Source organism: Elephas maximus, chromosome 2 (genome assembly GCF_024166365.1).
Source record: "Elephas maximus indicus isolate mEleMax1 chromosome 2, mEleMax1 primary haplotype, whole genome shotgun sequence".
Taxonomy (NCBI): Eukaryota; Metazoa; Chordata; class Mammalia; order Proboscidea; family Elephantidae; genus Elephas; species Elephas maximus.
The window spans coordinates 162,852,045-162,877,797 of NC_064820.1; the positions used below are offsets into that span (position 1 = coordinate 162,852,045).

General features: G+C 37.1%; 1 protein-coding gene across 2 annotated transcripts in view; it reads left to right on the forward strand.

Moving 5' to 3' along the window:
• The window catches only part of LOC126061790 (sperm-associated acrosin inhibitor-like), a 44,175-nt gene extending 18,822 nt beyond the window's left edge, over positions 1-25,353 (forward strand). For both annotated transcript variants that reach the window (XM_049858575.1, XM_049858584.1), the window contains exons 3-6: positions 21,783-21,859; positions 23,039-23,073; positions 24,203-24,318; positions 25,232-25,353. In XM_049858575.1, the coding sequence (XP_049714532.1) occupies positions 21,793-21,859; positions 23,039-23,073; positions 24,203-24,318; positions 25,232-25,277 (264 nt within the window). In that variant the 5' untranslated portion in view covers positions 21,783-21,792 and the 3' untranslated portion in view covers positions 25,278-25,353. The remainder of the gene's footprint in view (positions 1-21,782; positions 21,860-23,038; positions 23,074-24,202; positions 24,319-25,231) is intronic.
• The last annotated feature ends 400 nt before the right edge of the window (positions 25,354-25,753 follow it).

Consider the following 25,753-nt stretch of genomic DNA (forward strand, 5'->3'; position numbering starts at 1 on the left):
GTTATCAGGAGGAACTGTTCTCTGGAGAAGTACATCACGCTTGGTAAAATAGAGGGTCAGCAAAAAAGAGGAAGCCTCTCAACGAGATGGATTGACACATCAGCTGCAACAATAGCCTAAAATATAGCAAAGATTGTGCGGATGGCACAGGAACGGGCAGTGTTTCCTTCTTTTGTACATATGGTCGCTATGAGTCAGAATCTCCTGGAAGGCATCTAACAACAACAGCAACGATAGAAAAAAAAAAAAAAATTAATGAAATAAAGCTACAAGATGTTTCAAGGTGCTTTACTGTTAAAAACAACCTAAATTTACCTACCTTAACATTCCCTGACTATGACATTAGATATCAGTCCCCATATTAACATGCAGCGTAAGCATTGCCTTTATCAAGCTGCAGATAAGAACTGAAGTGATTCTTGGGTGCTCTCAAAAGTCAGGTAGAATGTGTGGATGCACAACCATTATTGACCTCCATTCCACAGTGCTTTCTGAGCCAGCGTGTGAACACATAGACCTTGGCCACCCTGCATCATCTTGTTTTGTTTTGTTTTTTTTTTCCAAGACCCTATTGATTTCCAATGACTGCATATTCCAATCAATAATATATTTCAATACTGCTTGTTGAGTTCATTCATAGGTTTTTATCTTATCTGATGTGATTTTATAAGGATTTTCTCTAACACTTTATGTCCATCTCATTATATTTAATTATATAAATATGATTGATTTGTTCACGTTGATTTTATGTTACAATACTTTTATTATATAAGTTAAATTGTCAAAAATTCACTAGATATTCCCCGTGTATTGTCACATCACCTGCAAACAGATACAATTTTAATTTTTCTTTTCTATTCTTACCTGACTTCTCTTAAGTACGTTGCCTAATATCCTAATATTTTAAATAGTATTGGAAATAATGTATATTCTTGCCAATTTGTTGTTATTATTAATAATGTATTTGTATGTGTCAATCATCTTTAGAAAATGTCTAGCAAGCATTATATTTTGAGTATTTTTTTTTGGAGTATATACTGAATTTCAAAAACACATTCTGAGCATCTACGGAAATAATCATGAATTTTGCATCAGGCCTATTAATATAGGTTGTTTTTTAAATGACTTTCTTAATATTTAATTAACTGCATTACAGGACTAAATGCCACTTTGTCATTTGTTATTATTTTTTAATAATGTACGATCATGTAATAATTAATTAGTTTATATTTTGTTTCATTAACCATGAGTTATTTTATACTATAATTTTCTTTTTTATCATGTATAGTCTTTATGATATTTAGGTGTCAATTTCAATATTAATTAAAAGTGTTCTTTTGTTTTTAATCCTCTAAAACAGTTAAAATGTCGTAGCAGCTTTTGAAAAAATTTTTTAAGCTATTTGAGCCTGGTACTTTTTTTTTTTTAATGATTTTTCCTTTATAAATGTTTACATACTTTAATAATAATTTTCAGCTTTATAGGAGCCCTGGTGGCACAGTGGTTAAGAGCTGGGCTGCTAACCAAAAGGTCAGCAGTTCAAAGCCACCAGCTGTTCTTCGGAAACCCCATGGGACAGTTCTACTCTGTTGTAGAGGGTCGCTATAACTGGAATTGACTTGACCGCAACAGATTTGGTTTTTTGGTTTCAGTTCAGCTTTATATACCTAATGCATTTCCTAAAATCTTATCCTTTTCTCTGGAATTGCAAAGTTATTTGCAAATAGGGGCCAGGCAATGTTATACAATTGGTTGCCTCGGCAGGTGTTTGGGAGGTGCAGGAATTAGATATTCATTCTATTGCCCTTCTGCAATAAACACTGTATTACTGGCCTCCAAGGATATAATACCCTTGAGGGTCTAGGGGCCATGAAGATGATTCACAAGAGTAACATGTGACATCACACTGGGGAACCATTATCTTTTCCAGTAGAGGAGTCACACCTTTGTTCCCTTTGGTACAAAAAGCTCTGGAACCACATGAACAAACCTGGAGCCAAACCCTAACTATCCAAATAGACCTAAGTCATCTGGCCCACACCAAGACATATGGAACATATGGTTCCAACTTAAGCTTCTATTGCCTAAGGATGTAGTCTTGGGAGATTTTCCAGTTAAATTTTGTGTCATCATTACCCAAGGATTCCTGATGATGAAGAATTTGGGTAAGATAGAGAGAAATAGGGCAAACTCCCCAGCAAATACATCCAGCTAAAGCACGAGCACACCAGCAGGTGGCAGTTCCATCTGCAAGAGCAATGCTCCCATGAACATATTAAGAATCAGTAGTCATGGTTCACCATTGAGCCAGCAGTACCAACTGTTTTATAACCATATGAATAAGATATTGGATATGATTATAGGCTGTTTGGATGGAGGGACATAACCCCAAAATATCTGGATAGATGAAAGGCAAATTCATTTTTAGATGCAGCTCATTTTTAGATGAGGGATGGCTGCAAGAAAGGGCCTCACAGGGGGTTTCATCTGGTACAGACTAACAGAAAGCTGAAGCTGTAGGAGACAACTTATGTATGGCAACTAGGGTGGAGTTAGCTAGGTTTCATAGGCTTTCTGGGGATTGAGTATTTTGAATAACTGCACAGACCCAAAGAATAAGGGCCATCCCAAGGTGTTTCAGCATCTTGGGGCCTCTGTGTGCTGTAGATCAAAAGTGTTAGAGCCTGATAAAGAAGCAGTTGAAATGTGTGGTTAGCAAAATGCCTGCAAAGGAGAACTGATAATTTTTCAGCTAATGATCTCAAAACAAGTCAGCCAGTTCTTGTGAAATATTATATTACATATATCGATTGTCATTTCTTGATTTACAATTGCTGAAACAACTTTACATTCCTGGGAAAAATTCTTGATTATGATCCTTTTTAAAATATATTACTAGATTAAATTTGCTAATATTTTATCAATGACTGATATGGCCCTTCTGTATAATAATTTCCATCAATTATTTAAGTATGCTTAAAAACCCTTTCTAGTATTCTATTCTACACTTTAATGGTGCTTATAATGTGCCAGAAACTATTTTAAGCATTTTGCATATAACAAACTGTTTAATCATTACATGCACTGGATAATTATTATTCCTTTTTCAAAAATGAGATTACTGAAGCCAGAGAAGACATGGAATTTATCTAAGTCACTTGCCTGTTATACCATAAAGTTAAGACTTGAAATACACTTGTCTGGCTCTATAACCTAGTTTATTAAAAATAAGCTATATGTTTCTTTTTATTTATTTATTTATTTTTAGAGGGGAATCACAAAAAGATGAAGCAAGCTAAACTCCATTAATGTGGGCATTTTAATTAATTAATATTTATGTAACACTATATGTATCATAATGTTTTGAAAACAATGGATTTGTAATAATGGCATGGAAGAAGTCTGACTTATATTAATTGAATAAAGCTAAACACGAAGGTGTTTGTAAAATATCTTTCCATTAAATATAAAAGTACCAGTATAGAACAATAGAAAGATTGCTGAGATGGGGTTCCAGCTATGATTTTTGGTTCTACTTTAGTTACTCCCACTCCCCACCCCACAACCATAGCTGGAGATTACTTATATCTTGGAAACAAAAAACCAAAAACTAATGGAAGGAATACACAGAGTTGTTATACCAAAAAGAATTAGTCGATATTCAACCATTTCAAGAGGTGGCATATGATCAGGAACCGATGGTACTGAAGGAAGAAGTCCAAGCTGCTCTGAAGGCATTGGTGAAAAACAAGGCTCCAGGAATTGACGGAATATCAATTGAGATGTTTCAACAAACAAATGCAACGCTGGAGGTGCTCACTCGTCTATGCCAAGAAATATGGAAGACAGCTTCCTGGCCAACTGACTGGAAGAGATCCATATTTATGCCTATTCCCAAGAGAGGTGATCCAACCGAATGTGGAAATTATAGAACAATATCATTAATATCACACCCAAGCAAAATTTTCTGAAGATCATTCAAAAATGGCTGCAGCAGTATATCAACAGGGAACTGCCAGAAATTCAGACTGGTTTCAGAAGAGGACATGGAACCAGGGATATCATTGCTGATGTCAGGTGGATCCTGGCTGAAAGCAGAGAATACCAGAAGGATGTTTACCTGTGTTTTATTCACTATGCAAAGGCATTCAACTGTGTGGATCATAACAAACTATGGATAACACTGCAAACAATGGGAATTCCAGAACACTTAATTGTGGTCATGAGGAACCTTTACATGGATCAAGAGGCAGTTGTTCGGACAGAACAAGGGGATACCGATTGGTTGAAAGTCAGGAAAGGTGTGCATTGGGGTTGTATTCTTTCACCATACCTATTTAATCTGTATGCTGAACAAATAATACGAGAAGCTGGTCTATATGAAGAAGAACAGGGCATTAGGATTGGAGGAAGACTCATTAACAACCTGCGTTATGCAGATGACACAACCTTCCTTGCTGAAAGTGAAGAGGACTTGAAGCACTTATTAATGAAGATCAAAGACCACAGCCTTCAGTACAGACTGCACCTCAACATAAAGAAAACAAAAATCCTCACAACTGGACCAATGAGCAACATCATTATAAATGGAGAAAAGATCGAAGTCGTCAAGAATTTCATTTTACTTGGATCCATAATCAACAGCCATGGAAGCAGCAGTCAAGAAATCAAAAGACTCATTGCATTGGGCAAATCTGCTGCAAAGGACCTCTTCAAAGTGTTGAAGAGCAAAGATGTCACCCTGAAGACTAAGGTGTACCTGAGCGAAGCCATGGTATTTTCAATCTCATCATATGCATGCGAAAGCTGGACAATGAATAAGGAAGACAGAAGAAGAGTTGACGCCTTTGAACTGTGGTGTTGGTGAAGAATATTGAATATACCGTGGACTGCCAAAAGAACGAACATACCTGTCTTGGAAGAAGTGTGGCCAGAATGCTCCTTAGAGGCAAGGATAGCGAGACTGCGTCTTACATACTTTGGACATGTTGTCAGGAGGGATCAGTTCCTGGAGAAAGGACATCATGTTTGGCAGAGTACAGGGTCAGCGGAAAAAAGTAAGACCCTCAACTAGGTGGATTGACACGGTGGCTGCAACAATGAGCTCAAGTATAACAACGATTGTAAGGATGGCACAGGACCGGGCAGTGTTTCGTTCTGTTGTGCACAGGGTCGCAATGAGTTGGAACTGACTCGACGGCACCTAACAACAACAACAATGTGTAGGACTGAATTTAGAATCATTGAGTCACAATCTTCAGGAAGGAACCTAGGCACTGGTATTTTTATTAACTCCTGCAGGCACTTCTCATATTTATCTGGGTTGAAAACTACTGAGGGTCTAGCTGCATTTGTTAATTATATAATATTTTATTGCCTTGGTTCCCTCAATCCCACACAACTCCCTGACATGTGCTTGTATTTGACATATGTATCTTAGAATCTATAACTACACTATATTTTTCTTCCCTCCCCATTTATTTCTGCTCATGGGATCAGAATGTCCTCTAACTTCTTGCTGCAGAAATAGCTTTGATGGTATCTGTATGAGGCAAGTTACCAGCCTCCAGGAAGGACAAGGGATCCCCTAGTGCCTTATCTCTCTTGAGTAATTTCTCATATTTCCATACAGTCCCTAAAACCAAGATCTTAAATGGAGATTTCTCAACACAGTGAATGTAGCTGAGGAGGCAAAAGTGAATAAGACAGCCATAGTCTCCTTTTTTACTTTTTCTTCTAAAAAATTTGGGGTATAATTTACTGTGTTTTGTTACACGTACGATTTTGGTCAGAACTGCTGCAGTTCTGGTCCTTCTAGTAATAAGTTTTTCTACTTCTCTGAAGGGTGAATTGAACATTCAAATTTGAATGTATTTGTGAATGCTACACAGAAGATTGTTATCCTGATGTTTTTCCATATTTACTGTCAACATGCTTACTTCTTCTTGATTTTGAGGTTGTAGGAAAAAAGGGAATAGTCTTTGCTAATGAAGAATAAAGAAATATGGAAGCTAGGGGGGTGTAATCTTTTTTTTTCCCCCAATGAGTGGCTCTAGGAAGTGGTCCCTGGTTCCAGTTCTTCTGTCCATTAAAAACATGCTGAACTCTTTGTCATAAACATTCTGAAGGGTTTCTTTACAGGTGTCATTAGGAGGGATCAATCAATGGAGAAGGACATCATGTTTGGTAAAGGACAGCAAAGGTAAGGGAAACCCTCAACAACATGGATAGGCACAATGGCTGCAACAAAGAATTCAAACATATCAATGATCATAAATAATATTTAGAAATGGACAGTATTTTGTTTCATTATACACAGCGTCACCATAAGTCAGAGTGGACTCAATGGCAGATAACAACCACCACCACCATAGTGGGACCCTGGTTAAAGGGTACTAATAAACTCTATTATTTCTTAAAACTATATTTAATATTCCATTATCTCAAATAATAACTTATGAACAAAAATCTCCAATTGAGTCTAAGATGCTTGCTGTTGTTTTGTGCCTGAGTTGATTTTGACTTATAGTGACCCCAAATAAGCTTCTAGTATTGCAAAACAATAAGAGACTAGGCATATGTCTAATTGCAGTTGCCAAAACTCAGTTTCATTTTTTCCTTTGATTCTCTGGTCCTTTTCTACTCACTTGCTTGCAAAGCTTTAACATATCTTCTACATCTTAGAATATATAGTCACTCTTGTTAAGTAGCCTCATTCCATGCTTTTAGGTTAATCATATTAAATTCTCCCAAACCTCCTGCTGAGGAAAGATCCATTGAAGAGATTCTTTCCGAGGCATGTCTCATGAGCTACTTTGAAGCTTCCAAAAAGAACAAAGAATATCTCTGTGTCTTATCTGTCCTGAGCTATCTATCTTACCCCCAACAAGCACTTCACTGACAGACAAATAAGTAAGACTTCTCAGCTGGAGGAGGTGGCTGAGGAGCATAGGTAAATAAGACAGCCACTACCTCAGAGCTGTCCACCAGACTCTGCGTCTCTCTCTGTGTGACTGTCTTAGATATCTAGTGCTTTTATAACAGAAATACCACAAGTGGATGGCTTTAACAAAGAGAAATTTATTCTCTCACAGTTTAGGGGGCTAGAAGTCCAAATTCAGGGTACTGGCTCTAGAGGAAGACTTTCTTTCTCTGTTGGTTCTGGGAGAAGGTCCTTGCCATCAATCTCTCCCTAGCCTAGTAGCTTCTCAGTCCAGGAATCCCAGGTCCAAAGGATGCACTCTGCTCCAGCTCTACTTTCTTGGTGGTATGAGGCCCCCCTCTCTCTGCTCACTTCTCTCTTTAATATCTCAAAAGAGATTGACTCAAGATACACCTAATCTTGTAGATTGTGTCTTGACTCATTACAATAACTGCCTCTAATTCGGCCTCATTAATATAATAGAGATAGGATTCACAACACTAGGAAAATCATATCAGATGATAAAATGGTGGACAATCACACAATACTGGGAAAATCATGGCCTAGTCAAGTTGACACACATTTTTTTGGAACACAGTGCAATCCATAACAGTGAGGTAGATCAAATGAGGAACCTAGTGAGGTAGTCCTGGTGAGTGGCATTGCTGTGGGACTGTCTTTCCTGAAATAACTGTTTCTATTTTCTGAGAAAAAGCTGAGATGTAAATGTGCATGTTTCCTTAATTGTAGCCAGGCTCCTTGTGGACTGACCCAAAAATTGGAAGAATATGCAGCTTCTTATATTGTCTTGGTGTTTACCTCTCAACTTTGGGGGCCATATGTTAACATGATTTGTCACATTGAATGCAGAAGTTTGGAGGATGAGAAAACAGAATTCCATGTTAATTAGGAATCTGTTGTTGCTATTGTTAGGTGCCCTCTCGGAGGTTTCAACTCAAAGCTACCCATGTTCAACAGAACGAAACATGACTGGTCCTGCACCATCCTCACAATAGTTGTTATGCTTGAGCCCATTGTTGCAGCTACTATATCAGTCAACCTCGTTGAGAGTCTTTCTCTTTTTTGCTGACCTTCTACCAACCATGATGTCTTTCTCCAGGGACTGGCCCCTCCTGGTAACATGTCCAATGTATATGAGACAAAGTCTTTTCATCTTTTCTTCCAAGGAGCACTTTGGCTGTATTTCTTCCAAGACAGGTTTCTTTCTTTTGGCAGTCCATGATATATTCAATGTTCTTCACCAACACCGTAATTCAAAGACATTAATGCTTCTTCAGTCTTCCTTCTTCGTTGTCCAGATTTCCCTTGTATATGAGGCGACTGAAAATATCTTGCCTTGGGTCAGATGAAACTTAGTCCTCAAAGTGACATCTTTGCTTTTTAAAACTTTACAGAGATCCTTTGCAGGATATTTGCCCAATGAAATACGTCCTTTGATTTCCTGACCACTGCCTCCATGGACATTGATTGTGGATACGAGTAAAATGAAATTGTTGACAACATCAATCTTTCCTTCATTTATATGATGTTGCTTATTGGTCCAGTTGTGAGAATTTTTATTTTCTTTGTGTTGAGGTGTCAGCCATACAGAAGGCTATAGTCTTTGATCTTCATCAGTGAGTGCTTCAAGTCCTCTTCACTTTCTTCTAGCAAGGTTGTGTCATCTGCATACCACAGGTTGTTAACAAGTCTTCCATTAATCCTGATGCCACATTCTTCTTCATATAGCCCAGCTTCTTGGATTATTTGCTCAACATAGAGATTGAATAAGTATGGTGAAAAGGCACAACACTGATGCACACCTTTCTTGACTTTAAACCACGCACTTCCCTCTTGCTCTGTTTGAACGACTGCCTCTTGATCTGCGTACACGTTCCTCATGAGCACGATTAAGTATCCTGGAATTCCCAATCTTTGCAATGTTATTCATGATTTGTTATGGCTGACATAGTTGAATGCCTTTGCATAGTCAATAAAACACAGGGAAATATCTTTCTGGTATTCTCTGTTTTCAGTCAAGATCCATCTGACATCAGCAGTGATATCCCCGGTTCCACGTCCTTTTCTGAATCTGACTTGAATTTCTGTCAGTTCCCTGTTGATGTACTGCTGTGAATCTATTTGAATGATCTTCAGCGAGATTTTACTTGTGTGTGATATTAATGATGTTGTTCGATAATCTTCACATTCTGTTGGATCACCTTTCTTTGCAATGGACATAAATATGGATTCCATCCAGTTGGTTGGCCAGGTAGGTGTCTTACAAATTCTTGCTGTAGATGAGTGAGTACCTACAGTGCCGCATCCCTTTGTTGAAACATTTCAATTGGTATTCTGTCAATTCCTGAGCCTCGTTTTTTGCTAATGCCTTCATTGCAGCCTAGATTTCTTCCTTCGATATCATCAGTTGTTGATCATTTTTTATCTCCCGAAATGTTTGAAAGTTGATTGATCTTTTTGGTGCAGTGACTCTGTGTATTCCTTCCTTCTGCTTTTGATACTTAGTGTATCATTCAGTAATTTTCTCACATGAGTTGGAACCGACTCGACGGCACCAAGCAATAACAACAATGCCTACTGTCATGGACTGAATTGTGTTCCTCATTTTCTCATATGCTTTCACCATACCTTCAAAATTGTAACTCGAGTTTTGAATTTTTTCTTCAGTTCTTTCAGCTTGAGAAATGCCGAGCGTGTTCTTGCCTTTTGGTGTTCTAACTTTAGGTTTGTGCATATTTTGTTACAGTGTTTTAGTTTGTCTTCTTGAGGTGCCCTTTGAAATCTTCTGTTCAGCTCTTTCACATCATCATTTCTTCCCTTTGCTTTAGTTACTCTGTGTTCAAGAGGATGTGTCAAAGTCTCCTCTGATATACATTTTAGCCTTTTCTTTCTTTCTTGTCTTTTTAGTAACCATTTGCTTTTTTTATGTATGATGTCATTCCACAACTGGTCTGGTCTTTGGTCATTGGTGTTCAATGTTTCAAATCTATTCTCCAGATTCAGGCGGGATATACTCAAGTTCATATATTTGCTTTCATGTACTTGCTTTAATTTTCTTTAGTTTCAGCTTGAACTTGTGTATGAGCAACTGATGGTCTGTTCCTCGGTCAGCTCCAATCCTTGTCCTGACATGTGATATTTAGCTTTTCCATTGCCTCTTTCCACAAATGTAATCAATTTGATTCTTGTGTTTTCCATTCGGTGAGGTCCACATGTATAGTCACTGTCTGTGTTGTTGTAAAAAGGTATTTGCAATTAACAAGTCATTGGTCTTGCAAAATTCTATCATGCCATCTCCAGCATTGTTTCTATCACCAAGGCCACGTTTTCCAATTACTGATCCTTCTTCTTTGTTTCCAACTTTTGACTTCCAATCACCAGTAATTATCAGTGCATCTTGATTGCATGTTTGATCCATTTCAAGCTGCAGAAGTTGGTAAAAGTCTTCAATTTTCTCATCTTTGTCATTAGTTATTGGTGGATAAATTTGGATGATAGTCATATTAACTGGTCTTCACTGTAGGCATTGGGACATTATCATGTCACTGATAGATCTTAAAATGTTCTCTTTGATGATGAACACAATGCCATTCCTCTTCAATTTGTCATCCCTGGCATAGTAGACCATATAATTGTCTGATTCAAAATGGCCAATACCCATTCATTCCAGCCCCCTAATGCCTAGTTTCTGAAGAGGACCTGGATATCATTACTGGTGTAAGATGGATCCTGGCTGAAAGCAGAGAATACCAGAAGAATGTTTACCTGTGTTTTATTCACTATGCAAAGACATTCAACTGTGTGGATCATAACAAATTATGGATAACACTGCGAAGAATGGGAATCCCAGAACACTTAATTGTGTTCATGAGGAGCCTTTACATAGATCAAGAGGCAGTTGTTCGGACAGAACAAGGGGATACTGCATGGTTTAAAGTCAGGAAAGGTGTGTGCTAGGGTTGTATTCTTTCACCATACCTATTCGATCTGTATGCTGAACAAATAATACGAGAAGCTGGACTATTATGAAGAGGAACAGGGCATCAGGATTGGAGGAAGACTCAATAACAACCTGCGTTATGCAGATGACACAACCTTGCTTGCTGAAAGTGAAGAGGACTTGAAGCACTTATTAATGAAGATCAAAGACTATAGCCTTCAGTATGGATTGCACCTCAACATAAAGAAAACAAAAATCCTTACAACTGGACCAATGAGCAACATCATGATAAATGGAGAAAAAATTGAAGTTGTCAAGGATTTCATTTTACTTGGATCCACAATCAACAGCCATGGAAGCTGCAGTCAAGAAATCAAAAGACGCATTGCGTTGGGTAAATCTGCTGCAAGGGACTTCTTTAAAGTGTTGAAGAGCAAAGATGTCACCCTGAGGACTAAGGTGTGCCTGACCCAAGCCCTGGTATTTTCAGTCACATCATATGCATGTGAAAGCTGGACAATGAATAAGGAAGACCGAAGAAGAATTGATGGCTTTGAATTGTGGTGTTGGCGAAGAATATTGAATACACCATGGACTGCCAAAAGAACGAACAGATCTGTCTTAGAAGAAGTATAACCACAATGCACCTTAAAAGCAAGGATGGTGAGACTGCGTCTTACGTACTTCGGACATGTTGTCAGGAGGGATCAGTCTCTGGAGAAGGATATCATGCTTGGCAAATACTGGGTCAGCATAAAAGAGGAAGACCCTCAACGAGGTGGATTGACACAGTGGCTGCAACAATGGGCTCAAGCATAAAAACGATTGTAAGGATGGCTCAGGACCGGGCAGTTCTTTGTTTTGTTGTGCATAGGGTAGCTATGAGTCGGAACCAACTTGACAGCACCAAACAATAACAACAATGCCTACTGTCATGGACTGAATTGTGTTCCTTGAAAATATCTGTCAATTTGACTAGGCCATGATTCTCAGTACTGTGTGATACTTCACCATTTTGTCATCTGATGTGATTTTCCTATGTGTTGTAAATCTTACCTCTATTTTGTTGATGAGGTAGAACTAGCAGCAGTTATGTTAATGAGGCAAGACTCAGTCTACAAGATTAGGTTGTGTCTTAAGCCAATCTCTTTTGAGATATAAAAGAAACAAGTGATCAGAGAGGCATGGGGACCTCATACCACCAAGAAATAAGAGCCAGGAGAATAGTGCATCCTTTGGACCTGGGGCCCCTGTGCTGAGAACCTCCTCAACCAGGGAAAGATTGATGTCAAAGACCTTCCTCCAGAGCTGACAGAGAAAGAAAGCCTTCCCATTAAGCTGACACCCTGAATTTGGACTTGTAACCTACTAGACTATAAGAAAATAAATTTTTCTTTGTTAAAGCCATCCACTTGTGATATTCTTTCATAGCCATACTGGATGAATAAAAGACACCCAGGATATGGATCTTTATGCCTTCCATTTCATTTTGGGCAACTTTCCATGTTCTGATTATTAAAGGATATTTACAGCTGTTTCTTCTCATTTTGAGTCATGTCACATTAACAAATGAAGCTCCCAAAAACTTGCCTCCATCCACATCGTTAAAGTTGACTTTAAGGAAGCGATTCTTCCCCTGTCATATTTTAGTGCCTTCCAACCCGAGGGGCTCAACTTCTGGCACTATATCAGCCAATGATCCACTGTTATTCATGGGATTTTCACTGTCAAGTCCTTCTTCTTAGTCTGTCTTAGCCTAGAAGCCCTGCTGAAACCTGTCCACTAAGGATGACCTTGCTGGTATGTGAAATACTGGTGGCAAAATTTTCAACATCACAGCAACACACAAGCCACCACAGAAGGACAAACTGACAGATATGTGATGGTATGAGGAATGTAGGGGAGTAGATTCCAAGAAAAATCTGTTTTGAAAGAAGTACAGCCAGAATATTCTTTATAAGTAAGATGGTGAGACTGTCTTGCTTGCTTTGCACATGAAATCAGGAGGGATCAGTGCCTTAGGAGGAACATCAGGCTTGGTAAAGTAGAGGGTCAGCAAAAGAGATGAAGACCCTCAAAAAGATGAAGTGACACAGTGGCTGCAACAATTGGTGCCAGCATAGCAATGACCGTAAGATGGCACAGGACTGATAACGTGTCCTTATGCTGTGCTTGGTGGGTCACTATGAATTTGAATCAACTCGACGATGCCTAAAAACAACGAGGCAGGGAGGAGAAAGTTCTTTGCCAGTCTGGAACTTTCATTTGATAATGATATATTTTTCTCTGTGCCCCGGTGGTGTAGTGGTTAAGTGCTACAGCTGCTAACCAAAGGGTTGGCAGTTTGAATCCGCCAGGCTCTCCTTGAAAACTCCATGGGGTGGTTCTACTCTATCTTATAGGGTCGCTATGAGTCGGAATCGACTCATGGCACTGGGGTTGGTTTTTTCTTGGTTCTGTGCCATGTGTTATTCTCAGATGCATCACTAGGCAGGATCTGGGGATTCAGACCACAATTTATTCAGTATACTCTCATCCTTACTTTTCCTTCTACTTTCGTTTATAAATTGAATATTTTTTGCTTTTTTCATAATACATCAATTTTATATAACACTTTTTGCTCCTTTCTCCACCTGTGTTTTAGTATTAAATCAAAATTAAATATACTAAATACGTACAATCAGCCCTTTTACAAAGTTTCTCTTATAAGCTCTTGTTTGGAGAAAGTTCATCCCGTAGTATATTGCTTAAGAAAGAATCATCATACAGTATTTGTTGTTTAATTCAGTGCGTGCTTGAAACTGATTTTTTATTGCCTTAATACTTACAGAGTATCTTACTGGAAAAAAAATCCTTTGTCCACTCTTTCTCTCTTTGAGATTCTTGAAAAACCTATTCAACTGTTGCTTTACTTTTCCATGCATCTCATGATATGTTTGAATCTTCCTAGTTTACTTGCCTGTTTAGTTATTTGGTGGTCTTTTTTGATTTGAGGTTGTGAGAATTTTTCTTCAACTTTAAAATCTGATTGCTAGTAGGCTATTTTTCAGAATTGATTGTTTCATGTTAAATTGCCATGACCTAACTGTTCTTTATGATATGTACATCTAGATCATTCTTCGACTCCACCCATCTTTTGTTATAATATTAATATCATTTCTCTTTCCTCATTTGCCTTTTCTTCTTTAGGAAATCCAATTGCATGCATGTTACATTTTTTTAGTCTTCCATTTTATTCTCTTTTACTCAAATCCTATTTTTTTCTTCTCTCTTAATTTTATTAATTGCCATTCATTAACTTTTCATTCAGACCTTTTCTGTACTGGGCATCTTATAATTTATTTATTTATTTATAAAATATTTTGCTGTATCTTCTATAACTTTCTTAAATTCAACCAATGTTGTTTCATACATACCAAGTTTTTTTTTTTAATTTTAATCAAATTCTGTTCTTAAGGTTTATTTTTTTTTTTATTCAAGGAGTCTGTTTTAATATCCTTAATAGTTGGCTGCAGATTATTTCATTCATCTCGTTTTGGATGTTGTGTTATAGTTTACTTCTGCTTTATGGTTTTCTATTTTGTGCGGTAAGAGATTTCAACTGCAGGCATTTGATTTTCTATTAAAAAAATTCTTCATATAGAATTTTTTTCTATTTTTTTGTTAACACAGTTGACTGCCATTGCTGGCAGGTTTACAATATCACTAGTGCAAAAATTCTGCCTTTTGTCAGCATAGCGGAAGATAGTTACTTTCATCAGGTATGTGTGTGTATGTATGTGTGGGTGGGGAGTGAGTGTGTGTGCACACTGTATCCTGTGACACAATTTGATTCTCTTTTGAATTGAATTTTATTAGATGTCTTTCTTGTACTTTCTTCTCATGGAGGAATGACGCCTTTCTGAGACTTGCACTTGATTCTCAATTAATTTTAATTTCCTTCTCTATAAATATGTACTTCTGTGCTAGGACTTTCAGTATTTTTGAATGAATGATAAGTTTTATCTTTCTCAGGGTGTTTTAGCTTAATCTTAGGCTTTCAGTTCCTCCCCTTTCCCCCTTTATTTATACTTTTGGTATTTTTTTCTCTACCCAATCTGTGCTCTGCAAAGAACTTACTTGCACTAGAAGATCAAATGATAACTCTATTATAATTTGGTGATTATTTTTGCACATGCAGGTAATGTTAAGTTAGTAGCTTTTTCTCTCTTTTAATTATACTGAGTTCAAATTATTTATGTGATTTTATTAGCTCTTCTTGTTAATTAGTATAATTTTTGGAGGATTCATGGAGAGATTTAGGTGGTCTACGTTACCTTTTATCTGTCTGGATATTAAATGAGATTATTTTAAAAGACCAGTTTGGTTTCTGCTGATGTCAGTGTATTTTTTAAAAATAAATTTTTTGAAGTATATTTTACATACCATAATAATCAACAAATTAAAGTGCATAACTCTATGATCGTTCATTAAATTTACCAAGTTGTACAACCCGATTCATAAATGGGTTTTATAACATTTTCATCACCACAATTAGAGGCCATATGACAATTTACTACTAACCAACTCCCCTATCTTCCATCCCAGGAAACCACTAATGTAATTTCTGTCTTAAAAGATGTGCTTATGTGGAAAATTTTATATAAGTGGAAACATACAATGTGTGGTCTTTGTGATTGACTTCTTTCACTTAGCATATTTTCAAGGCTCATCCATCTTGTAGGATGTTTCAGTACTTTATTTCCATTTATTGCTGAATAATATTCTACTTCATAGATAAAGCACTTCTATTTATCCAGTCATAGATGATGCGGGTCTTTTTTTTTTTTTTTTTTTCACTCTTTGGCCATTACGAACAGAGTTATGGATCCCAATACATTAATCAGGTAACATTTATTTAAGAATCCACACCTACACATATTGTAATAAAACTATAGAAATATGAAGATAAAGAGATGGTCTTAGAAGTAGCCAGAGAGAAAGACTGAATATCTACAATATTAGAATTAGACTATCAGCTATCTCTTCAATTTTAATAATGGGAAATGGGAAAAAAAAAAGTGGAATAATAACTTAGGAAGTTTGAAATAAAATGGCTGTCAGCCTAGAATTGTATTCCTTTTCAAGGATGGTGTTAAATAATTGCATTTTCAGGCAATCAAATAGAACCCACTACCACGAGATTTAAAATTAAAACAATTTTAAAGTATATATATATATTTTTTTTTTTTTAAAGAAAGGAAGATGTTATCAGAAGGGAGATTTTAGGTATAAGATCAATGGAGAGTACAAAAATGTTAGACATGTTGGTAAACACATTAAAAAGTCAGAATGTAATGCAAACATAGTGCCTGCTTCGTGAGGTTAACAAGCAAAGAAGAAATCAAGGTTCTGAACAATAGAATATAAGTTAAGAGATGTATAATTGAAGTTAGAGCACTCTCACCACCTCTTCTGTCTGGAGATGAGGAAAAGATAATGGTTAACTTTAGATTTTTCAAGTTATTTATGGATTTTGAAGAAATAAATTGTATCAAGTATGTATAAATTAAAACTTTTGAACTTGTAGAGGAAAAAGAAGATAGAATAATAAGCAACCCAATTACCACAAAAGAAGAAAAAGAAAGTAAATAAAAATATTAGTAGCGAAAAAAAGCACACAAAGGAAGGTAGAAAATAATTCCAAATATCTCACATATTATAATAAATCTCCATGAACTACTCAGGTTAAATATTGTGAGGTCATGAAAATAGCAACATCAAGAAAAAACAAAATGAGAAACAGGTTTTCACTTCCAGGTCCAGGTGCCGTCAAGTCAGTTCTGACTCATGGCAACCCCATGTGTTTCAGAGTCAAACTGCATGCCATAGGGTTTTCAGAAGCAGATAGCCAAGCCTTTCATGCAAGGCACCTCTGAGTGAGCTCAAATAACCAATAGTAGTCGAGTGCTTAACCATCTGAAATGTATACTTGTTACTTATTAAATTTCATTTGTTCAGGGAGGCATTTTCTATACTTGTCAGCAACTAATATCATAGCTTCAGCTACTATCATACATATAAAGAGAATCACGGAACTATAAGACTAAAAAGAGAAAATAATCATAAAGGTGTATTTTAACATATCTCATTCAGAAATTGGTCAATTAGAATTTGGTAACACACATTCCTTTCAAGCACTTACGGAACATTTACAAAATTACTGTAGAATGTTGTACTTCCACTTTCAACAAAATTCCAGTAATTTATATAGGACCTTTCTCATTCTCTAACCACAATGCAATTAATAATCATAGCAAAAAGAGATAATTAAAACCTCATATTTTGGGTGCTTGAGGACGCCATCATGTTCAGTGAAGTATAGGGCCAACGAGGGTGAAGGAGACACTTGGTGAGATGGTTTGGTGCAATAGGCACAACAATGGACTAGAACATGCCGGTGACCGTGAGGATGATGCAGGGGTCTGCAATATTTCCTTCTGTTGTACATAGGGTCGCCGTGATTTGGACTTGGCTCAATAGCAGCTATCTCCCCATCTATCGTCCATGTATCTATCTGTCTGTCTGTCTACCTATCTTTCCATTTATATCTCTCTCTCTTTCTCTCTGTCTATCTATATTTGGGCATTTAAAATGCGAGGTTAAGTAATCATGGGACAAAGAAGGAATTATATTTGAAATTAGAAGATAGATTCTTACAAACTGAAACATTAGTTTAACCTTGGCATCAGATTTAGACAGGGATTCTTACAATAAAGTAAAACTATAAATGTCAGTCTTAAACATAGATCTTAAAATCTTACCATGTAAAATCTAGCAATGTATAAAAGGTTTGTAAAAATATGGCCAAGTTTCCTTTACTATCAATGTATGATTGACTCAAATATATAGGTTAAATCACCACATTAATGTATTAAAGATTAGAAAGCTGTATTATCTCAACCAATAATTATAAAAGCTTTCAATGAAAATGGAAACCCTGGTGGCATAGTAGTTAAGTGCTATGGCTGCTAACCAAAAGGCCAGCAGTTCAAATCCCCCCGGCTCTCCTTGGAAACTCTATGGGGCAGTTCTACTCTGTCCTATAGTGTCGCTGAGTCGGAACCAACTCGATAGCAACAGATTTGGTTCAATGAAAATAATCTATATGCTAATACATTTTGAGAAAGCCAAAATAGGTTGTAATGCTTATGCTTATACATTCAAAATCCTCCAAAATTAAATAATACATAATTTTAGGAATTACTACATATGTGATGAAACTATAAAGAAAATCAAGTGAATGATGAATAGAAAATTGAGTTTGTTAAGTACCCCTTTGGTTGTTGTTGTTTTGTGCTGTTGAGTCTACTCTGACCCATAGTGACCTTTTAGGACAGGATAGAACTCCCCCAGAGGGTTTCCTAGCCTGCATTATTTTTGGGAGCAAATCACAAGGTCTCTTCTCCTACAGAGCAGCTGGTGGGTTCGAACTGCTGGCCAAGCATTTTATCCATTTTGCTACCAGGGCTCTTTTACCTCTTTGGGAAGAGGGTAAAATTAGAGGGAAATACCTGATGGGAGGATTAAAAGGTTTCAAAATTGTTTTATTTTTTAATTTGATTTCTGCTTACATAGATGTTTGTTTTGTTATTGGTCTATATAATAAAATATATAAATTCTTTACCCTCTTATTTAAGGATGACATTTCATAATAACATATTAAGAACATGCTTTTCAGAGTCGTACTCCGATTATTTCTATAATGTTCTACCTTTTACAGCCAGGCTATAGCAAATACTCCAGCACTACATACACTTGCAATAGGACATATTGACTATCCTGTGCCTCCTATTTCATCACTTACGTCAACCAATGTGTGTTTTGCAGGGCATACAGGTAAAAGCATAACAGTACATATTTGTTTTTTTATATAATAAAAAATAATATTCGCAGAATACTAGGGACTCCTTTGTTGCCCTTAATCTATGCATAGCATGCATAGAAAACAACTGTTATATTTCTCTTAAGCACGAGGATACACATTTGAACTTTACCCTGGAACCACCACTTCTGAAAGTAGGTTAGCTTGAGCTATTACGTGATGATGTTGGATTGTCTGTAACTGTTCAAATTAAGTAACATTATTTAATTTCAAGTAATATTTTATGAATTACTACAGATGAGTCAGTATGATGCCAAGTGGGAGGCCCGAGGGCTAAACTATGGATCTCCTATCCTCTCCTTCCTCTAGTCTGGGTGGGTCCCAGGAATGAATCAGGACTGAGAAAATAGTCCCACATGACGGGGGAGGACATATGCAGAGCCCAGGCAATGGAAGGGCCTAGTGATGAAGAAGTAGAGTCCAGGCACTCCATCATATCCCTTGTTCAAATACTCACTCACTGAGAAGCTCTTTGAGCATCATCATGGAATCGGATGTATTGTTTATCTTTAGTTTTCTCTCTTCACAGAGAAACTAAAGGAAAAATTACTTTTAACCATTATGGGTCATGGTAACTTTATGATGTGACTCTGTATTGATATGGCTCCTCTTATAATCTTATTTTGCTGGTGAATTCTACAGAACATTAGCCTTCTCCATCAGAGCCTAAAGTCTTAGACGAGTAGGTGATTCCTGAACAGAGCAGGGTATATCAATAGCCAGGTTCTCCCAAAAGGCTCCTGTCCAGGGGTGAATATGTTTTATCACTTCCATGTGTGCCTCTCAATGTGCCATGGGTGAGGGAAAAAAAAGGGGTAATTTGGGCCTGGGGCTTATATAGATAAACAGGAGGGGTGAAAGTGCTCACCTGAATGAAAGCAATAAGAAGAGGGTACATGGAGACCACCTTTGTTTAGGTGCAGGTAGCATAACCATTCTGTGACCAGGAAGGTGTCTTTGTTCAGGAGCAAACAGTGTGGCCATTCTGTGACCAGCTTCTGCCCTAGCTACTAGATTAATTCTGTAAATTAATCAGTTATGGGTAGTCATGGAGACAGAAAGTTACTGTGAGCACAGAACAGGGAGGAAGCCTTCATTGACAAGGGTGAGAAACTGGGAGAGAGAGTGAGTCTCAGTTCCTAGCCTCCTCATTAGAGAATGTCCTGAGCCCAAAGCCTCAGCTTAGGTGACCCAGATGGGAATCGTAAAGGCAGACTGTCCTCCCAGCAATCTGACAGGGAAATTTGCTCTGAAGCAAAAATAGTTGTATGCCTATTTGAAAAGTGAGACAAATTATCCCCCAGAGAGTGTCATGAATCTGATTTTTTAGATGAGTTTAAAATTTTATTTTGAACTTTAGTAATTTGGATAATGGCATATGTCTTCCAACATGAAATGGTCTGAGCATTTTTTGTCTCTACTTATTCAGGAATTCAGTTTATGACCTGACCATTGGCTTCCATCTGTATACAACTAGAAGGTGTGATCATAATGAGAAATGTTTTTGTCCTGCCTGGAATTTGTGAAGTTTTCTCAGACAAATCTTATCAAAACTATCCCTGCAGCTGAAATTTAGGGGGCGATTTGCTATAATTGGCACAAAAAAAAAGGGGAGAGGGGAAAATAATAAATGTAATTATAGGGCCTAAGATAGGTATGTGAAATATATCCAAGCAGGGAATTGTGTAGAATCAGGAGAACTGAGGCAAGAAAAAAATAATTCTGGGATATGTAATTGACAAATATGACTAAAAGCTCAGTAGTTTTGAAACCCAGATTTGTATGAGAACCATTTGGAGGGCTTAATAAAAATATCAGCACCTGGTTTTCTTAAGGTATGTGTCTAATTACAGTTGCCAAAACTGTTGCATTTTCTCCTTTGATTCTCTTGTCCTTTCCTACTCACTTACTTGGAAAGTTTTCACATATTTTCTCCATCTTAGAATCTATAATCACTCCTGTTACCTAGTCTCCTCTAATACTTTTGGGTGCATCAGGTCAAATTGTCCCAGGCCTCCTGCTGAGGAAAGATCTATTGAAGGTTCTTTCTGAGGCATGTCTCATGAGCTACTTTACAGGCTCCAGAAAGAACAAAGAATGTCTCTGTGTCTTATCTGGGCTATCTACCTTACCCCCAACAAGCTCCTTATTAACATAAATAAAGGAGACTCCTCAGCTGGTGGAGGTGGCTAAGGAGGAAAAGTAAATAAGACAGGCTGCCTCAGACCTGTCCACCAGACTCTGCATCTTTCTCTGTGTGAGGTAGGTCAAATGGTAAATCTAGGAAGGTAGCCCTGGTGAGTAGCATTGCTATGGAGGCTGTCTTTCATGAAATAATTGTTTCTCTTTTCTGAGAAAAAAAGCTGAGATACAAATGTGCATGTTTCCTTAAATGTTGCCAGGCTCCTTGTGGGCTGACCCCAAAATTGTGCGAATATGCTGCTTCTTATTTTGTCTGGTGTTTCCCTCTCAACCACGGGGGCCACATGTTTTGTTATGTTGAATTGGGAGGATTTGGAAAAGGAAAAAGAGAATTCTGTGTTTATTAAGAATCTGGGGGGCTAGATTTGTCTTGGAAAGGAGTACAGTCAGAATGCTTCTTAGAAGGGAAGATGGTAAGACTTCATCTCGCTTGCTTTGCTCATGACATAAGGAGGGACCAAGCCCTAGAGAAGAATATTACGCTTGACAAAGTAGAAGGTCAGCAAAGGAGAAGAAAACCCTCAAAAAGATGGATTAATAAGGTGACTGCAACAATCACCACAAGCATAGCAATGATTTTGAGGATAGTGCAAGACGGGCAACATTTCCTTCTGTTGTACATGGGGTGGCTATGACTCAGAAACTTGATGGCACCTAACAACAGCAAGGAGGGTAGAGCAAGTCTTTGCCAGTCAGGAATTTTCATTCAGTAATGTAATTTTTTTTTTTTTTTTCTGGGTGCCATGTGTTATTCCGAAATATTTCTTCCACAGACCTGATAAAATGCCTTTCTGCTCATCATGGATCAAAGCTCTCTTCATCATTATGTTGGCATTTCCTCTTTATTCTGGTAAGTAAACTTTCTAGTCCCAGGTCAAACATTTCACATATTCTAGAAAATGCAGGAAACAGCTGCTAGAAATGAAAGGACTTGTCTTATGGGGTTAGTAATCCTTGAACTGGTAAAATGAAGGGAACATGTTACAGATGCCTTTTGAAAATTCCATCAGTGGAATTCTTTTGTTCATATCCCACATTGGAGTGGTGGACACAGAGCAATGGACTGGTATAGGCAGTAGATCTTAGCTCTATGTTCACGTATAATTAAAGAAATGTACCTAAATTCTTTCTTGCCCTCTTTGGAAGTCAGATTCCATGGCTGTTAAATGCCAAGTGTGGGGAGGAATGATTTCTCCCAGATCTGGTATTTCTCAACAATCTGACTTGTCGCCTCTAAACCAAAAAAAAAAAAAACCCAAACCCATTGCCATCGAGTCAATTCTGACTCCTAGTGACCCATTGTCACCTGTAAATCCCCTAAAGTTAAGGTTAAGGTTTTAGGGACAGAACTCACTGATACTTTTGAGAACAAAGTTATTATTCTTAAAGCGAAGGTAGTTCATGAATTTCAAAATTAAGTAGCTGTGTGACATTGGACTAAGCCAAACCAAATCCGTTGCTGTCAAGTTGATTCCAATGCATGGCTACCCCATGTGTTACAGAATAGGTGTTCTTGGTTGTAATCTTTACAGAAGAAGATTGCCAGACTTTTTTCTGTGGCATCGCTGGTTGGGTTCGAAACACCAACCTTAGGTTAGTAGTAGAGTGCAAACCATTTGTTCCACCCAGGGACTCTGTGAGGTGCACAGAGTCACATAATTAGAGTGGAGTATTGATTAACTCCGTTCTAGTTAATATATTTATATTAACTGACAATGAAAGTCGCTGTCTTCTATGACCAGGATGTCTCACCCATAAAAATGAAATAAAAGTATAACATAAAAATTATTTTTTACGGAGTGTGATTAATTTGAGAATGAAGCAATGTTTTTAGATTTGGAGTTATTTTGTGATTGTATTGTTTTGTTACTGCCTCACAGGCTCATCTCATGACTTGCAGAGTCTTGAGTAAACAATTGACATTAGCTTACGCTAATAAGTGATGTAGACACATCCTACCAGAGACTCTGCATTTTTTTTTTTTCTAATTCTTCTAATTTTATCTTTTACCTATGTGAATTGTTTGCAGAAAGTTTCTTTCAAAGGTCATTTCGCCGACATCCGGTAAGTTAATACTGACTCATTTAGAAGTTGAAAAAAGTTAAACTTTTAAGTTTTGTATGTTGTAAATTTAGCAGCAAGTATTCACTTAGAGGTTGATAAAATAATTATAATTTTCATATATGCATATAGTGGTACATGATGTAGAATTAAAAAAAAAAAAACTACAGTTTAAACATATGAAGCGATATAGGACCCAAAGAGTTTTAAAAGCAGATGATTTAAGAATTCACACAGTACTGCTTATTTATATAAATTTCTAACACTACCAACATTTAAAAAAATTACATGTATCTATATCTATATATGGAGCCCTGGTGGCACAGTGTTTAAGACCTTGACTGCTGACCAAAAAAGTCCACAGTTCGAATTCACCAGCCACTCCTTGGAAACACTATGGGGCAGTTCTACTCTGTCCTATAGGGTCACTATGAGTCAGAATCAACTCAGTGTCAATAAGTTTTTTGATTTTATATTTATATCTATATATTTTTACACAAACATAAAGATACATGCACACATACATACACACATACATATATATGTATACATATCTATTCCCCCACCTATTCAGTGAAGTCAATTCCATATCATGGTGGCCCCATGTGTTACAGAATAGAACTGAGTTCCACAGGGTTTTCTTAGCCATACTCTTTATGAAAACAGATCACCAGCTTTTCTTTCATGGGTTCAACCTACCAACCTTTGGTGAGTAGTCAAGCATAAACTGTTTACACCACCCAGACACCTTACACATATTTATGTCTATGTCTATATATGTACTGAGATTATTAAGAAAGACAATAGGATAATAAACAGAAAATTAATTTCATGATTTTTGGTGGTATGATATGACCTTAGTAAGAGAAGTGGGTGGTGGTAGCTAAAGTATAAAAACACAGTCAGTCAGTTATATGGCCTTTTTTTTTAAAGTAATAACTGGCTTTCAAAAACATATCACTAAAGTTTCATGTTTTAAGTTGGTTATCGGTAGCTAGATGTCCATATTTAAACTTACATACCGAATATATTTATCCTGTTTTGATGTATGATATTTTGTGTTAAGACTGAGAAACATTTCATTCAAAGGTTAATTCTAATATATTCTATGTTTCCTCTCTACATGTAACAGCCAAACTGTGATCTATACGCAGATCAGCTACATCTTTGCACCAGACAAATGGACCCGATCTGTGCAACCAATCGTCAGACTTACAGCAATAAATGTGTTTTCTGCAGTGAAATGATGTAAGAATACAATAATAAATATTTGCTCTTCTAAAGTAATGAAGAATACATCACAAAATGGTAGCCAGATACATATTGTTGATAACCTAGACACAGTACATACAGAAAATAATAGAACATCTCTGTAACTGACGCAGCTCTCATTTCTCAGAGTACTTTCTTGTATTTGTGCTATCAATACAACAATGCTAGGTACTCTGTAAATGTGTGAATAACTTACTAATTATAAATTACTAACGGCTGGCTAGTGACCAATATGGAGTAATTGGTAAGTTCCAGACGCTGAGTGGATCTCTGTGATGGCCATGAAAATAGCCCTCCTCACCTCCAGCTGCAGGGGGCAGACCCTGACTGCTGTACTGTGGAATCCGTCACTATGGGCAGACACACCTCCCATGGTTGACTTTGTGTCATGACCTCCATGACAACCTTCCAAGCCTTTCTTAGAGTACATTCTAGGACACTTCCACCCAGCCTCCCTTGCTGCCTCCTTCACTCTGAGGGAGTTTGCAATCTGAAGGTTCAGCCACGCTTCTGCCTCCATCCCCTTTTATTCTCACAGGTTTGTTTCCTCTCATTAACTCTTTGCAAATTTAATCCCTAAATTGGCACCTGATTTTGGAGAAAAAAGAAGACAATCCCTAAATCTCTCCTTTCTTATGTCTGGGTGGTTTCCAAAGCTGGCTCAGGTCTGATCAGGTAGGAAGGGTTAAATGGTCTCATGAAGGTAGGAGGCATCTGCAGGGCTGGGGAGCAGGTGGGTCCCAGCAGCTTAGAGAAGTAAAGCACAGCTTTGCCATTGTCTTTGAAGTTCCAATATTCATTGAAAAGCATTTTGTGCACTTCCAGGGAGTTCAGTGTGTTCTTTTAATAATTTATTTTCTCTTTTCTCTGCTTCTTTCTTTCTCTACAGGGAAAGTGGTCAAGCATTTCAATTTGATTTTTACGGTAGATGCTGAATCTTGGTGATGCTATCAATACACCTCTTATTGTGATACCATTTTTGGTAGTTTTGTTAAAAAAATTAATGTCTTCTCAATCGGCCTTAAATTCATAAATGATGAAGTGAATCCTTCTATGAAACACATCATGGAATATTGGTCTGTCAATGTTCTTTCTAACTTTAAGATCCTGTGATTTCAGGGTTTTATACTCTATGTTTAATTATTCAATGACGGTATGATAAACTAGTATTCTAATTGTATGTTTGATAATATAAAATCTAATGCAATTTAAAATCATAAACAGGTCACTCAATACAATGTTAACTAATGTTTATCTTTACTATATTGTCCTTGGTGGCAAGCGGAGAGAGACTCATGCATACTTTCAGTATCTACAAATAAATATTTTTAAAGGTGACCTAGTAATGTTTTACTTGCATACTTAACAAACGTACAGATACTTGAGCTCTTCTGTACCCTAAAGAATCAGG